We start from the raw sequence: 14,463 nt of genomic DNA, 5'->3' as shown, positions 1-14,463 counted from the left end.
AGTTCTCATGCAAGGTCCTTGGTATCACTATCGATTCCTCTCTCTCCCTCAATGTCCACCTCAACTCCTTGGCAAAATCATGCTTTTTCAGCCTTCACATGCTGAGGAAAGCTAGATCCTACTTCAGCCAACAACCCTTTGCCATCTTTGTCCAATCCATCATCCTCTCCAAACTAGATTACTGCAACGCCATCTACTTAAATCTATCAAAAAAAAGTATTCCAAGACTCCAGCTAATCCAGAATACTGCAGCCAAACTGATCTTCTCAAAACGCAAGTCTGACCATGCCTCCTTGCCAAACTTCATTGGCTCCCAATAATCTCCAGAATCCATTTCAAATGTTCCTGCCTGGCTTTCAAGATCATTCACGGAATCCTGCCTCCTCTTATCCCACTGTCTTTCAACTCCTCCAGTCCCGACTCCTCCAGAACTGCCCAAAGGCTTAAACTAGCATTCCCCTCTCCACGCGGCATCCACTATTCAGGCAAACTGGGAAAATCCCTTCTCTTCAAAATCACAGGTCTTTGGAACGACCTCACCACCCCGCTGCGGAACCTGAGCTCCCTTCAGTTATTCCGCAAACAACTGAAAACCTGGCTTTTCAGCAAATTGTAGCTCTATCCTTCCCCCCTTTCTCTCCCCCCTTCTACACATAAGTTCATGTAATCCTTTTTCTTCTTCTCTACCCACTATTTTAAGTTCTTGTAAACCGTGTCGAGCTCCATTCTCATGGAGATGATGCGGTATATAAACTTAAGGTTTAGATTAGATTAGATTAGATTGAGGTACCCCATGCTTAGAATGGAAGTGATCTGAAGTTGTGTTATTAAATGAAATTTTAGTTTGTCTGTTTGAGACAAACCACTGAAGTACCATTGAAGTACTTGATCGGTGATACCAACTGAAGCGAGTCTCTGCAATAGAAGGGTATGATCAACGGTGTCAAATGCTGAGGAGAGATCTAGGGAAATGAGAACTACTGAGTTATGGTGATCAAGGTGATACTGCACATACACATGCAAAACCCAAAGGAGATACACATGCAGAACCTAAAGGAGATGGGAAAAGTGGAAAAGGTGGAGAAAAGATAAGGAGAAGAGTAGGAAGAGGGGAAAGAAATAGTGAGGAAAGGAAGGAAAATGACAGGAAGAAAACACCAAACAAATTAGGAAGCAGAAAAGCCAACTCAGCCTTTGCCTCAATATAGACAGCAGTAATAAACTGAGGTGAAGCAATCAAGGAGAGACCTCTGCCGGCGCAAGCATGACAAGTCTGTAGCAGTCCTAAACATCTTTGATGGCATCTGCTGGTAAAGGATTACTGGGAGCCTATGGGACTACCAAGTGTACCAGAAACATAAATCCTGCTCCTCACCAATCTTAAGGTGAGCAAAAACTAGGCACCCTTCCTACCAGTCTTAGGATGGACAAAAGTTAAGCATGTTGCTTTACAGGGTGAATATGAATGCTGACAAACTCTGGACAGACAACACGCCACCGATGGTGGGACCATTGGTGCCCGATGAGTCTGGCAAAAATGAAGGGTTTTTCCCCAGTTTTTTTTTGTTAACATCCAACAAAATGGAGTTTATCAAAATCAATAGGTTAAAAGTAACTTATACTTTTTTGTGTTTTTATAAAGGAAAAAGGATCTCAGAAACCCACACACTGTAGATTACATGACTATCTACCCGCTCTTCATGGGTTCCGTTATCTTTCATCGAGCCTAAAAACCTTCAATTTTTTGAAGTGATGAATTCCAGTGCAAAATTAATGGTTAGTGCCCTGAGGAAGCCCGAAGACTAGGACAAAACAGGTCCCATCAGTGTTAACGATTTGAAACAAGAGAAGTGCCTCATAATAGCACACCGGCTTTAAAGAAAGTTTGGTGTTTTAAATTAAGTGACATTTATGGAAGTTTTTCATTAATTTTCCACCAATTTTGCATAAAGGTTTTGTTAACATACCATTATCGTTTTTCATAAAGGTTTTGTTAACATACCATTACTACCACTTTAAAGTATCCCAAATTTGACCAATCCAGGATTATCTTCTAAATCAGAGATACAAGGATGTTGCAGGTAGACACCATGACTTTGGTCAGCAAAGATCACTCTCCAACCAGCAGAATACATAGGGATGGTATGGAGACATCCTTATAGGCCTCAAACAATGCTCAAATTACCCTTGTGAATCTGCACACAAGCAAGCACTATGCAGTGTGTAGGAACAATGCAGCACAAGCCCATATACAGATACCACTCTACTTGAGACTGATCAAAAACATACTGTATATCTGGGAAGGGAAAGTCCACCAGGCATACTTGATCTAAAAGCTCCTCAATACATGTCCTTCACAAGCTAGGCAAAACCAATGCTCACTCACCATTACTGTTCAGTGTTTTCATGATAACTTCCTTCTGTGCAAATTCATAATTATAGTCCTGTTCGGAAGAAGCTTCGCTAGCTGCGTCCAGGTCATGGTCTGAAAAGCTTGCTTCTTTCTCAAATTCTTTTAACCAATCATGTCGCTTCCGCTTGGGAAGATTGAGTCTATTTATAAAACAAAACCAAAAAAACCTTTTTGTGCTATCTTTATGTAAATAAGTAACCTAGTTTAAAGGAACCTCCACCAGTTTATAGATTGTACTATGCCCAGGTACACTGAATATTACCTAAAATAGTGGTTGTTTCCCCAGAGGATTCTGTCTCCATGCCACAGCTGAGTAGTGGAACAGACCAGTGTGCCATTAACACAGGTTCTGTTTAAAAGAAAAGAAAGATTTCTTAAGAAACCCTACATATGCACAAGCATCACGGTAATTTCTAAATTAGTACTGTCTTTGTTATGAACTATAAAGGGGATGAAAAACACTGATACTTTCTGCAAAGTCATTACCTCTGCAATTTTGCACCCTGAATGCTAGGGGCAAGGACCATTTCAATGCTTTTAGGCACACTGCTCCAGATTCTATATATGGTGACTAAAGTTACATGTGCAGCTTAATTGTTTAATTAGCCAATAAGTGTCAATAATTGGCCACTAACAAGCAATTAACGGCAGTAAGAATTTATGCACACAACTTTCTAAGCGTATTGGTGCTTGTAAATCTAAAGCGTATGGTGCTTATAAATGTCAAATGTGTGGATTTGAAAAGGGGACATTGCCAAGGGGGGACATGGCCAAGGGGAAGATGGGTGAGCCATGGATATTCCTATAAATTACATTACATTACATTAGTGATTTCTATTCTGCCATTACCTTGCAGTTCAAGGCAGATTACATAAGATTTATCAGGAGTTACAAGAATTTGTAATTTTACATAATAATTGTCATAGGAATTACATAGGAGTTATATAAGAATTGTCGGGAACTTGAGGCGATACATGTTGGGTAATTAGAAACATTTTAGATTTGAAAGGGTAGTGAGTATGGTGGGTGGAGATTGGGAAGGAACTGGTTGTGTTAAATAGGTTTATGTATTTTTTTTGAAGAATAGGGTTTTAGTTTCTTTTTTGAAGATTTTGTAGTCTTTGTTCGAAGACAGCAAATTGGTGATTTGTCTGTCTAGTTTTGCTGCTTTGGAAGCCATTAGATTGTCATATAGTTTTCTTCGTTTGACATTTTTGGTTGATGGGTGTGTGAATAGTGAGTGGGTTCTCCTGTGTCTGGTTGAGGTGGATTGAGTTAGTTGGTTGTTCCAGTAGGATGGGCTTTCTCCATTAATAGCTTTGAAAAGTAGGCAGTAGAATTTGAAGTGTATTGGGAGCCAGTGTGAGTCGTGGTATGCTTCTGTGATGTGGTCATATTTTTTCAATGAACAGATGAGTCTTAAGGCTGTATTTTGTATTGTTTGTAATTGCTTTATCATGGTCGCTGGGCAAGGGAGATATAGTATGTTGCAGTAGTCAATTAGTCCAAGGATAAGAGATTGTACCAAAAGTTTGAATTGTTTCTTGTCGAAGAATTTTCGGATTTGTCTTAGATTTCACATAGTCATGAATGATGCTTTTATTACTTTGTTGATTTGAGGATGCATGGTACAGCCTCTGTTAATCAGTACTCCAAGAAGTTTTAGTGTGAGTTGAATGGGGTATGAGATCGAGTTTATTACTATGTTTGTTAAGGTTGGAGTTTTGCTGTTTTCTAGGAGGATGAAATTTGTTTTGTCAGGGTTGAGTTTTAGTTTGTGTTCAGTCATCCATGTTGCTACTGTTTCGAGTGTTTTGTGTATTGTGCCTGTTATGGTGGGTTCTGGGTGGTCGAAGGGGAGAGCACTGATACAGAATACACCTATTCTGCACAGAATTTAGGTGCAGGCATTTACATCAGGTTTTAGCTGGCGTAAATAGTCACACCTAAATTTTAGTCGCCGTGCCGGCCACTATGCGCATGCTATAAACCATACCTAACTTTAGACACAGTTTATAGCAGCGGTCTCAAACACGAGGCCCGCGGGCCACATGCGGCTCTCCAGGTGCTATTTTGAGGCCCACAGTCTGGACGCGATCAAAACAGCATTTCTCTTCCCCTTTCCCTTCCTTTTGGAGCAGCAGCATGTCTGGCCAGCTCAGTCGATCGTTCTGTTCAAAGTCACGGGTTGGCGGCTCCTCGCACTATCCACTCCTGCTTCGGAAGTCTCTCTGACATCACAACATCAGAGAGGCTTCAGACGCAGGCACGGATCTCGCGAGGAGCCACCACCCGCGGCTTTGAACGTAACGATCAACTGAGCCGGCCAGACACGCTGCTACTCTACAAGGAAGAGAACGAAGGGGAGGGGAAAGAGAAATGCTTCTGCTGCTTAGGAAAGGGGGACCCTAGGGAAATGCTGCTGCTGTTGTACAGGCAAAAGGAGAGGGAGGGAAAGGGGAAGAGAAATGCTTCTGCTGCACATGAAAGGGGGAAGGGAAATGCTGCTTCTGTTGCTGCTGCACCCAATTGGGGAAAGAGAGGGAAGGAAGGAGAAGGAAGACAAGGGAGTGGAGAGGAACAAGAGAAGCCAAGTTCATGGGAGGGAGGGAAGGAAAGGAGATATCAGACCATGGGGGGGAGGGAGAGATGCCAGGGCATGGGGGAAGGGAAGGAGACAGATGCCAGACCAGGGGAAAGGAAGGAAGGAGGGAGGGAGAGAAAGGAAGGAAAGAGATGCCAGACCATGGAAATAGGACGGAAGAAGAGAGAGATAGGAAGGGAAGGTTAGACATGCACCAATCTTGTAATTTAGTTGATATATGGCGTATTCTTCATTTTAATGATCAGGAATTCTCTTTTTGTTCTCAGGTCCATAAATCTTTCTCACGAATTGATTATATATTCGTGTCTAATAATATAGCGCAGCAAGTGATGAATGCAGTTATTGATCCCATTATAATTTCAGACCATGCTAGTGTGTGGATTGACTTTAAGAATAATGATATAGTACATTTCGATCCAATTTGGAGATTTGATAATGCTTTACTTGCGGACTCGAACGTTCTGGAAGATTTTAAATTAAAGATGAATGAATTTTTTCAAATAAATAATTCGGACAATATTAATGCTGAGATTTTGTGGGACGCATTTAAAGCAACAATAAGAGGAAATATTATTTCATATTCAGCATTTATCAAAAAACAACTTAAAAAACAATATGTTGATCTGGAAAACCAAATTAAAGTATTAGAAAATAAATTAATTAAGAACTGGGAACATAATACATTACAAAGTTTATTAAAAATAAAAGCGAAATATAATGAGATTTCTTCTCAATTTGTGAGGAAAGATATCTTCTATAAGCAAGTTCAGTACTATGGTAATTCAAACAAAGCTGGAAGATTATTAGCTAATTTTCTTAAAGCAAAAAAAAGGAAATCTAAGATTATTGTAATTAAAGATACACAAGGCAACACACACACTAACACCAAAGATATTTTAATACAATTTTTTGATTTTTATAAAGATTTATATTCTTCTGAATCTTATGAAAATAAAGAACAAGAGGGATTAAATTTCTTAAACTCATTTATTGGACCAAATGTTCCGGATCATATAAAACGAAGTTTAGAAGATCCTATATCTTTAAAAGAAATAGAATCAGCATTGCAGTCTCTTAGAGTTGGATCCACTCTGGGTGGTGATGGATATACTGTTGAATTCTATAAAACATTTCAAAATATCATCTTACCATATTTATTAAATTTGTATCAATATCAAATAAATAATGGGAATATATCAGGTACTATGGCTGATTCGGTAATTATTGTCTTACCAAAACCAAACAAGGATCCTACCTTGGTTTCAAACTACAGGCCTATCTCTTTATTAAATGTAGATGGTAAGTTGATTGCTAAAGTATTAGCAATAAGATTGGTAAAAGCTCTTCCTTTTATTATTGATGTACACCAAACAGGATTTATTGCTAAAAGACACTCATCAAACAATACTAGATTAGCATTCCACTCTTTAAATTTAGTGAAAAATATGAATGATCCAGCTTTTATGCTATCTTTAGATGCAGAAAAAGCATTTGATAGAGTGGAATGGAGTTATATGTATCAAGCTCTGGAATGGTTTGGAATAGGCCCCGGTTTTATTAAAATTATTCAGACATTGTATAGCTCTCCTGGTGCAAGATTATATATTAATAACAATTTATCAGATAGATTTAACTTGCGTAGGGGAGTTAGACAAGGATGTCCTTTGTCCCCCTTACTTTTTGATATTGTTTTAGAACCCTTATTAATTGCAATTAATCAAACTAAGCAGATAAAGGGAATCCCATTTAAACTTTCTGCATATGCAGATTATATATTATTATATTTAAGAGAACCGGGGAATACTGTTCCAAGTTTACTTAATCTTCTAGAGAAATTTGGGAAATTTTCTGGATATAAAATTAATTGGAGTAAATCGGAAATTCTTCCAATTAATGTTCACTGTACCAAAGGATTATTTGATTCATATTCATTTATTTGGAAAGAAGAAGGATTAAAATATTTAGGTATTATTATCAAAAATACAATTGAAGATACAGTAAAAGAAAATGAAAAACTTTTATTAAAAATAATAACAGAAATGTTGAGCAATGGAATCCTTTATATTTTTCTTGGTGGGGAAGAGTCCAAACAATTAAAATGATGATATTGCCTGTGGTTTGTTATCAAATGAGTATGATACCAATATTTTTTCAGGGGTCATTTTATAAAAAGTTAAACAATATTCTTACAAAATTTGTTTGGTTTGGGAAAAGACCCAGAATTGCTTTAGTATCTTTACAAAGACCAATTGTGGAGGGAGGGGTAAATTTTCCAAATTTTTATGTATTGGAACCTCCCAGATCTCATGGAGAATGTACCAGATTGGCTATATCTAGAATGGCGGCTCCTGTTCCCACTACATCCAGAACATCTAATTAGTATAAACATGCCAAGAAGATATAAGGATAACAGAATTTTATTGGATACTTGGAAGACGTTAAGATATGTTAGTAATCTATCACCAGAACCAATTGCTAAATCATTAAATCAATCAATTTGGGTAAACTCCAGGATCAAGATTGGCGGATACAAAATCGTCTGGAAACAATGGATAATTGCAGGTATACGAACATTGAATGATGTTATTTCAGAAGGAGCAATGCTTAGTTTTTCACAATTGCAACATAAATTTGGATTAAATAAAGCACAGTTACTTACCGTAACAGGTGTTATCCAGGGACAGCAGGCAGATATTCTTAACGTATGGGTGACGTCACCGACGGAGCCCCGGTATGGACACTTTTAACTAGAAAGTTCTAGTTGGCCGCACCGCGCATGCGCGGGTGCCTTCCCGCTCGACGGAGGAGAGCGTGGTCCCCAGTTAAGATAAGCCAGCTAAGAAGCCAACCCGAGGAGGAGGGTGGGTCGTAAGAATATCTGCCTGCTGTCCATGGATAACACCTGTTACGGTAAGTAACTGTGCTTTATCCCAGAACAAGCAGGCAGCATATTCTTAATGTATGGGTGACCTCCAAGCTAACAGAGAGGGAGGAGGGATGGTTGGCCATTAGGAAAACAAATTTTGTAACACAGATTGGCTGAAGTGCCCATCCCGTCTGGAGAAGGCATCCAGACAGTAGTGAGAAGTGAATGTGTGAACTGAGGACCAAGTGGCAGCTTTGCAGATCTCCTCGATGGGCGTGGAGCGGAGGAAAGCCACAGAAGCAGCCATAGCTCTGACCCTGTGGGCCGTGACAGCACCTTCCAGTGAGAGACCGGCCCGAGCATAACAGAATGCAATGCAGGCAGCAAGCCAGTTAGAAAGCGTCCGTTTAGAGACAGGGCGACCTAGACGGTTAGGGTCGAAGGACAAAAAGAGCTGAGGGGACGAGCGGTGAGCCCTGGTACGGTCAAGGTAGTATGCAAGGGCACGCTTACAGTCCAGCGTGTGTAATGCCCGTTCCCCAGGATGAGAATGGGGCTTAGGGAAAAAGACAGGTAACACAATGGATTGGTTGAGGTGGAAGTCCGAGACCACCTTGGGAAGAAATTTAGGATGGGTACGCAGAACTACCTTGTCATGGTGAAAAACCGTGAAAGGTGGGTCAGCGACCAGTGCATGTAGCTCACTAACCCTCCTGGCAGAGGTGATGGCAATGAGGAAAAGCACCTTCCATGTCAGAAATTTGAGTGAAGTTGTGGCAAGAGGCTCAAATGGAGGTTTCATGAGGGCTGAGAGAACCACGTTCAGGTCCCAGACGACTGGAGGAGGCTTCAGCGGTGGTTTGACATTGAAGAGGCCTCTCATGAACCGGGAAACCAGGGGATGAGCCGTGAGAGGTTTTCCGAGGATAGGCTCATGAAACGCAGTGATGGCACTGAGGTGAACTCTGATTGAGGTAGATTTGAGGCCAGCGTCGGAGAGAGAAAGCAAATAGTCCAGTATAGTTTCTACCGCCAATGAGGCGGGATCGTGATGATGAAGTAGACACCAAGAGGAGAACCGGGTCCATTTCTGATGGTAACATTGGAGGGTGGACGGTTTCCTGGAGGCATCCAAAATACGACGGACAGGCTGAGACAGGTTCTCTGGAGAGGTCAGCCCGAGAGAAAACAAACTGTCAGGTGGAGCGAGGACAGATTGGGATGCAGTAGAGACTGATGCTGCTGTGTAAGTAGAGTAGGAAACACAGGAAGAGGAATGGGCTCCCTGGAGCTGAGCTGGAGCAGGAGAGAGAACCAGTGTTGGCGAGGCCACCGAGGAGCGATGAGAATCATGGTGGCTCTGTCCCTGCGGAGTTTGAACAATGTCCGCAACATCAGAGGTAGTGGAGGAAAGGCATAGAGGAACCGATCCGTCCAGTCGAGCAGGAATGCATCCGAGGCCAGACGGTGAGGAGAGAAGAGTCTGGAACAGAACTGGGGCAGCTGATGGTTATGAGGAGCTGCAAAGAGGTCCACTTGCGGAGTGCCCCAGCGCGCAAAGATGGAGCGGAGTGTGGGAGGATCCAGAGTCCACTCGTGAGGTTGAAGGATGCGGCTGAGATTGTCGGCCAGGGAGTTCTGTTCGCCCTGGATATATACAGCCTTGAGGAAGAGACTGTGGGCCGTGGCCCAGGACCAGATGCGGATGGCCTCCTGACAGAGGAGGGGAGATCCGGTGCCGCCTTGCTTGTTTATGTAGTACATGGCGACCTGGTTGTCTGTGCACAGAAGAAGGACCTGAGGGTAGAGAAGGTGCTGGAAGGCTTTGAGATCATAGAACATGGCTCTGAGTTCCAGGAAATTGATGTGATGTAGACGCTCCTGAGGGGTCCAGAGACCCTGAGTGCGAAGATCTCCCAGGTGAGCTCCCCACGCATAGGGGGAGGCATCCGTGGTGATGGTCATGGAGTGAGGGGGCAGATGAAAGAGTAGACCCCTGGAAAGATTTGAGGAGTTCAACCACCATTGAAGAGATTGCTGAAGAGACGATGTCACAGAGATGGGATGAGAAAGAGGATCCGAGGTCTGTGACCATTGGTTGGCTAGAGTCCACTTAGGTGTCCTGAGGTGGAGTCGTGCCAGAGGAAGTACATGGACCGTCGAGGCCATGTGGCCTAGGAGGACCATCATCCGCCGAGCTGGGATGGAGTGATGAAGGAGCACCTGACGACAGAGATGGAGCATGGTCCATTGTCGGTCGGCGGGAAGAAACGCCCTCATCAGAGTGGTGTCCAGAACTGCTCCAATGAATTGAAGTTGCTGTGTGGGAAGCAGATGCGACTTGGGGTAGTTGATCTCGAACCCCAGGAGATGGAGGAAAGAGATGGTGTGTTGTGTGGCTTGCAGCACAAGCGGAGACGTAGGAGCTTTCACCAACCAATCGTCCAAGTACAGGAACATCTGGAGGTTGTGAGACCTGAGGAAGGCCGCCACCACAATAAGGCACTTGGTGAACACCCTGGGTGATGATGCGAGGCCAAAGGGTAGTGATAGTGTCGGTGCTGTACCTGAAATCGGAGGTAGCGACGTGAAGTCAGATGGATTGGAATGTGAGTGTAGGCCTCTTTGAGGTCTAGGGAACATAGCCAGTCGTGTTGAGAGAGAAGCGGGTAAAGCGTGGCAAGGGAGAGCATTCTGAACTTTTCCTTGACCAGACACTTGTTGAGATTCCGGAGATTGAGGATGGGACGGAGGTCTCCTGTCTTCTTGGGAACCAGGAAGTAGCGGGAGTAGAATCCCCGACCCTTTGGTCTGGGGGTACCTCTTCGATGGCATTGAGAAGAAGGAGGGATTGGACCTCCCTCAGGAGGAGGGGGATCGAGAGGAGTGAGAAACAGACTCTATGGGAGGATTGTCCGGTGGAAGAGTCTGGAAATTGAGAGAGTAGCCTTGGCGAATGATGTTGAGGACCCACAGGTCTGATGTGATGACCTCCCAACGGTTGAGGAAGAGTTGAAGACGTCCTCCTATCGGCTGAGGAAGAGGCAAGGATGGTGGGAGACTGGCTATGCCCTGGAGAAAAGAGTCAAAAGGGCTGAGATGGTTTTGACTGCGGGAGAGGCTTGGTCGGTGGGTGAGACTGTGAACGTGCCTGAGTCTGGTGCTGCTGACGAGGCTGGCGAGACTGTTGTTGTTGAGGCGGGTTGAGAGGTCTGGCCGAGAACCTGCGTTGATAGGAAGACTGCTGTTTGTAGGGGCGAGCAGGAGGAGTTTTCTTCTTAGGTTTGATCAGGGTATCCCACCTGGTCTCGTGTGCCGAGAGTTTCTGGGTAGTTGAGTCCAGGGACTCCCCAAAGAGTTCATCACCAAGACAAGGTGCGTTGGCTAGGCGGTCTTGGTGATTAATATCGAGGTCAGAAACTCTCAGCCAGGCCAAGCGCCTCATGGCAACAGCCATGGCAGATGCTTGAGAGGTCAGCTCAAAAGAGTCATAAATGGAGCGCACCATAAATTTCCTGAGTTGGAGCAAACTGGAAAGTTGTTGTTGAAAAACCGGGACCTTGTGTTCAGGGATGTACTTTTGGAAGGAGGAGAGTTGTTGCACCAAATGCTTCATATAGAAGGAGAAGTGGAAGGTGTAATTATTAGCTCTGTTGGCAAGCATGGAATTCTGATAAAGGCGCTTGCCAAATTTATCCATCGATCTGCCCTCTCTGCCAGGAGGAGTAGAGGCATAAACACTGGAGCCCTGGGTTTTCTTTAAAGTGGACTCCACTAGAAGGGATTCATGGGGTAGTTGAGGTTTGTCGAACCCCGGGATAGGAATGACCCTATATAAACTATCCAGTTTTCGAGGTGCACCCGGTACCGTGAGAGGGTTTTCCCAATTTTTGTAAAAAGTTTCCCGTAAGATGTCGTGGACGGGTAACTTTAAAAATTCTTTGGGGGGTTGTTCGAAGTCCAGGGCGTCAAGGAAAGCCTGGGACTTAGAGTCCCAAGGGACTCCAAAGGGATAGACAGAGCTGCCGACATTTCTCGTAGAAATTTTGTGAATGAGGACTGTTCAGGTTTGGAACTGGTATCGACCATCGATGGTTCCTCGTCCGTTGATGAAGCCTCATCCTCGGTACCGGGTGGGGATTCTTCCCATAAGTCCGGGTCCCTGACGTCGGTATGTGCGGGACGGGACGGTGGTGCAGATGGCTCAGTATGGCGAGTCTTAGAGAGGGATTTGCCAGAGCGCATCGAGACGGTACCAGGGGAGGAAGATCGGTGCCGGTCCTGGTCTCGGGGGGACTGGTGTCGGTCTCGATGTCGGGGAGGGTCGGCATCAGAGCGTGTTTGCACCGGAGGATGAAGTGGTTCAGCCGCGAGTACCGGCATGGAGGTGTTCAACGGTACCGATAGTGTTGACACCGGTGGTGTGGTGCGAGGCTCGGGCCGGTCCGGCACCGAAAGGAGTGGGGCCAACAGTGTGGGCAACAAGTGCTGCAGTTGTTGTTGTAGTTGCTCCTGCAGTTGGGTTTGGAGTATGGCCGCAATGCGGTCGTCCAGAGGGGGCACCGGTACCGCTTTTTTCTTTTTCGGTACCATAGGTGCCGCTCCATGCCCCGGCGATGAGGAGGCCGATGACGAGGCACTCACCGAAATCGGGGCAGAGTGTTTGCGGGGTCGGCTGATGCCGGGAGGACCGGCGTCGCCGGTGTGGCAGGAGGGCGCTCAAGGGAAGTGGAAGGCTTCTTAGCCGGCTTACCTGGTGCCAGTGACCCCGAGGAAGGATCAGGCGGTGTCGAAGTAGTCGGTGCCGACTATTGCGATGCCGTTGACGGCGCGGCTGATTCCATGGCAGATCCGGTGCCGAAAAGAATATTTTGTTGGATCTGTCTATTTTTTAATGTACGTTTTTTAAGAGTAGCACAGCGGGTGCAGGTGTCAGCCCGATGCTCTGGACCCAGGCACTGTAGGCACCAATTGTGCGGGTCAGTGAGAGATATCGGGAATGCACACCGCTGGCACTTCTTAAAGCCCGGCTGAGGGAGCATGAAGGGAAACACGGCCTCCGCAAAATCAAAACCGGAGGCCTGTATGGTGACAACAGGCCCCGCCGGGGCCGGTTCGAAAAATAAAGAGAAAACAAAGGTGTTTTTTTTGGGTTTTTTTTTTTGGAATTTAAAACGAAAAAGAAACCCAAAGGTAAAAGAAGAAAAAGGAAGACAAAAACGCGAGCGGGAAGGCAAAATCCGATATTTCAACGGCCGTTGAAAAATACATGCGTCTTCTTCGCTCCGCGGAAACGAAGAAACTGGGGACCACGCTCTCCTCCGTCGAGCGGGAAGGCACCCGCGCATGCGCGGAGCGGCCAACTAGAACTTTCTAGTTAAAAGTGTCCGTACCGGGGCTCCGTCGGTGACGTCACCCATACGTTAAGAATATGCTGCCTGCTTGTCCTGGGATAAAACACAATATTTTAAACTAGTCTTTAAGCCCGTTACATTAACGGGTGCTAGAACATATGTGTGTGTGTCTGTCTTTTTTTCTCTCTCTCTCCTTAGCCACTTTCTTTCTTTCTGCCTTTCTTTTTCCTTGGCTGTCCATCACCACCCCTTGCCTGCTCCCCCTGTCCATTTTCCCTTCCTTTTACCTCCACTGTGTCCACCACCACCCCTTCACTGCTCTCCTTATGCAGCAGCAGCCCTTCTCCCTTTGTTTTACCTCCCCCCTGTCCAGCAGCACCTCTTTCCTTCTCCCTCTGTCCAACATTAGTCCTCCGTTCCTTTTTCTTCACCTCCCCTGTCCATCAGCATCTCTTTCCTTCTCCCCCCTGTCCAGCAGTAGGCATCCCTTCCTTTTTTATCCTCCCTCCTCCTTCTTATCCCTATGATACTCTTACCTTGCTCTGCCCCTGATCAGAGGTTCCCGACAGCTGCCCAGTTGCACCCATTGGAAAAGTTCCCACTGCCGCATCCCGCACCCCTCCTGACGCGGCTCCCGCTGTCCTTTCTGTCCCTGGCCTCCTTTGCCTGTCTGTCTTTCTGTGTATCTCCCTGACTCTGTGTCTTTCTTCTTTCCTTTCTGTCTCCCTTCCTCCCTCTGTCTGTCTGTCCAAAGCAGCATTCCATCCCCCTCCATTTCCCTCCCCCCACACCAGTTCCCTGTGCACCTGCCCCTGTGTCTTTCTTATTTTCTTTGTGTTTCCCTTCCTCTCTCTGTCTGTCCAAAGCAGCATTCCATCCCCCTCCATTTCCCTCCCCCACACCAGTTCCCTGAGCACCTGCCCCTGTGTATTTCTTATTTTTTTTGTGTTTCCCTTCCTCTCTCTGTCTGTCTGTCCGTCCAAAGCAGCATTCCCTTCCCCTCCATTTTCCTCCCCCCCCACCAGTTCCCTGTGCAGCAGCATTAGCGTTTCCTCTACCCCCCCCCCTTTCCCTTCCCGCGGGCCGGACTACAAAGGTCGTGATTCCAGCAGCGCTTGCATCAGTCTCCACACGCTGCTTCGGGCCCTTCTACTGCCCTGATTTACTCTGGCACGTCCCTGATGACATCATCAGAGACGCGGCAGAGCAAATCAGGGCAGTAGAA

The 14,463-nt window shown here is 45.4% G+C and overlaps 1 protein-coding gene across 1 annotated transcript in view; it reads right to left on the bottom strand.

The window, feature by feature from the left end:
* KIF13A (kinesin family member 13A) overlaps positions 1–14,463 on the bottom strand; it is a 483,305-nt gene that overhangs the window by 227,050 nt on the left and 241,792 nt on the right. Inside the window, 2 exon segments of the mRNA XM_033934590.1 lie at positions 2,387–2,553; positions 2,676–2,762. Of these exon segments, the coding sequence (XP_033790481.1) occupies positions 2,387–2,553; positions 2,676–2,762 (254 nt within the window).

Source organism: Geotrypetes seraphini, chromosome 2 (genome assembly GCF_902459505.1).
Source record: "Geotrypetes seraphini chromosome 2, aGeoSer1.1, whole genome shotgun sequence".
Classification (NCBI taxonomy): Eukaryota; Metazoa; Chordata; class Amphibia; order Gymnophiona; family Dermophiidae; genus Geotrypetes; species Geotrypetes seraphini.
The sequence above is the reverse complement of the archived record's forward strand: the minus strand, read 5'-3'. Positions and strand labels throughout refer to the sequence as shown.